The 1,765-nt window shown below is 35.6% G+C and overlaps 1 protein-coding gene across 1 annotated transcript in view; it reads left to right on the forward strand.

The window, feature by feature from the left end:
• Positions 1-589: 589 nt before the first annotated feature.
• Positions 590-1,765, forward strand: part of LOC119592675 (zinc finger CCCH domain-containing protein 10-like) — a gene marked incomplete at its 3' end in the record, with an annotated part of 11,955 nt that continues 10,779 nt past the window's right edge. The window contains 1 exon segment of the mRNA XM_037941589.1: positions 590-904. Within this exon segment, the coding sequence (XP_037797517.1) occupies positions 891-904 (14 nt within the window). The 5' untranslated portion in view covers positions 590-890.

Consider the following 1,765-nt stretch of genomic DNA (forward strand, 5'->3'; position numbering starts at 1 on the left):
CTCCCATTGCCGAAAGATATGTATCAATATGCCGTCATAGAAATGTTAAACGCTTTAAAGAGGACCTGCCATCAGCATGTACGTAAATCTTTTCAATTTTGAAGAATCGTAGTGTATAACCTCTTTATATTTTTCCAGCTGTGGAAAATGCTACATAGCATGATAATTAGGAATAAGATTAAAAAGACGAGGTAGGATCTTTGCTATGGCAACATAAAATTGATAAAACCCTAACTGAATGAAATAACAAGTACAATACTATTGCAAACAGAAAGAAATAATAGATAAAATACTATTTGTTTTATATATTCTAAATTAATTTGCACGCCCACACTTCTACTATTTGTGGAAGGAACATTCATAATAATGTGTTAGACATCTCACAACGATAAAATAATGTAATACGAAAAAAATCTATGTACAAAAGGTATTAAATCTGTGGATGGATTCAGTAATTTATATAATTTCTAGATGAGTATATATCAACCATTACCAATGCGATCAATTTGATAATTAAACAGTCAAATAAGTAGATCAATATGAGGTAATTATACCCACGGTCCCTCAACATTAGCATGGAGACGCCATATTGTAAACAGGTGGCGCTTTTGGACGTGTTGAAGGGCAAACGTGCGTGATTTTTAAGCTTGGGATTACCCATTTAAATGCTTTGGCGCAAGATTCACTGCTAAGATTTACAGATGGTGCCAGTGCCGAGTTTCCTGGCCGGTGTGGAGAGTGGTTGGACGTGTGATTGGCCCAAGAGAGTCAGAAGCATTTAAGTCCCTCGAATTAAATGATGCAATGGAAAACACAATGGACTTTATTTAACACGGAATTTCGATGAGCAGATTTCCCTTGCTGTTGATGAGGGGCTTAGACACTTCCTCATGACCATGGGTTTGTGAGTATTAGCGACTGTGTGTGAGATAGCGGGAAATATAACATTTATTTTATCCATTTCTGTGCGTGTAACAAAGGCCTGCTTAAAAATACACGAGGTTCCTAAGGTGTTGCTGGCGGTCGATGCTTTGTTGCTAGGAATGCTGTTTTGATGTCACTTAGGCGGATTTTGTTTATTTATTTTATTTCTTAGGTTTCTTTCGTTAGTATAGAACGTCGTTTTGGCCGGCAGCCGGTCGCCGGTTTCGAGACAGATGTGTATTATCAGGCAATGCAACCTATTAGTGATAGTGATTCATTGATATACCATTAAAGGCAGAGTAAAGCTTGTTATTTAGCACTAGGTAACAGTATAGTATCATAGAACTAAACCTGTTAGTAATATTTTTTTAGATGTATTATAGCTTATTATTGATCACTAGTTCATATTAGAATTCCTTTCTGATAAGAATAATGGACAGATTAATTTTCTTATTTGTCTATTATTACTAGATCTTGTACTAACACTCGGCTAAAGGGTTTGACTAATGAAAAAAAAGAAATTTTGACCTGGTGAGTGGGTTAAGTCCTTTAATCATTATATTAGTGTGATAAATTTAGCTCATACTGAGACATGAGAAAGGGGTTGGCACCTACTAGTAGATGGAACATAAAATGACACCTAACAGAAATTCCTTTTCAAATGGACATCCTACTTTCTTTAAGATAGGCTTTGTGGACCTAATTAAACTTGAAATCTTTCCTTTCCTGTGTTACCTTTGCTTACCCTAACTCTACTCAACCTAACAATACCAAGACCTTTCCCATCCCAGCTCCACCTTATTTTATCTCAAACTAAATCTAATTGATATTGTTGACATTG

The sequence above is a fragment of the Penaeus monodon genome, chromosome 30, assembly GCF_015228065.2.
Source record: "Penaeus monodon isolate SGIC_2016 chromosome 30, NSTDA_Pmon_1, whole genome shotgun sequence".
NCBI lineage: Eukaryota > Metazoa > Arthropoda > Malacostraca > Decapoda > Penaeidae > Penaeus > Penaeus monodon.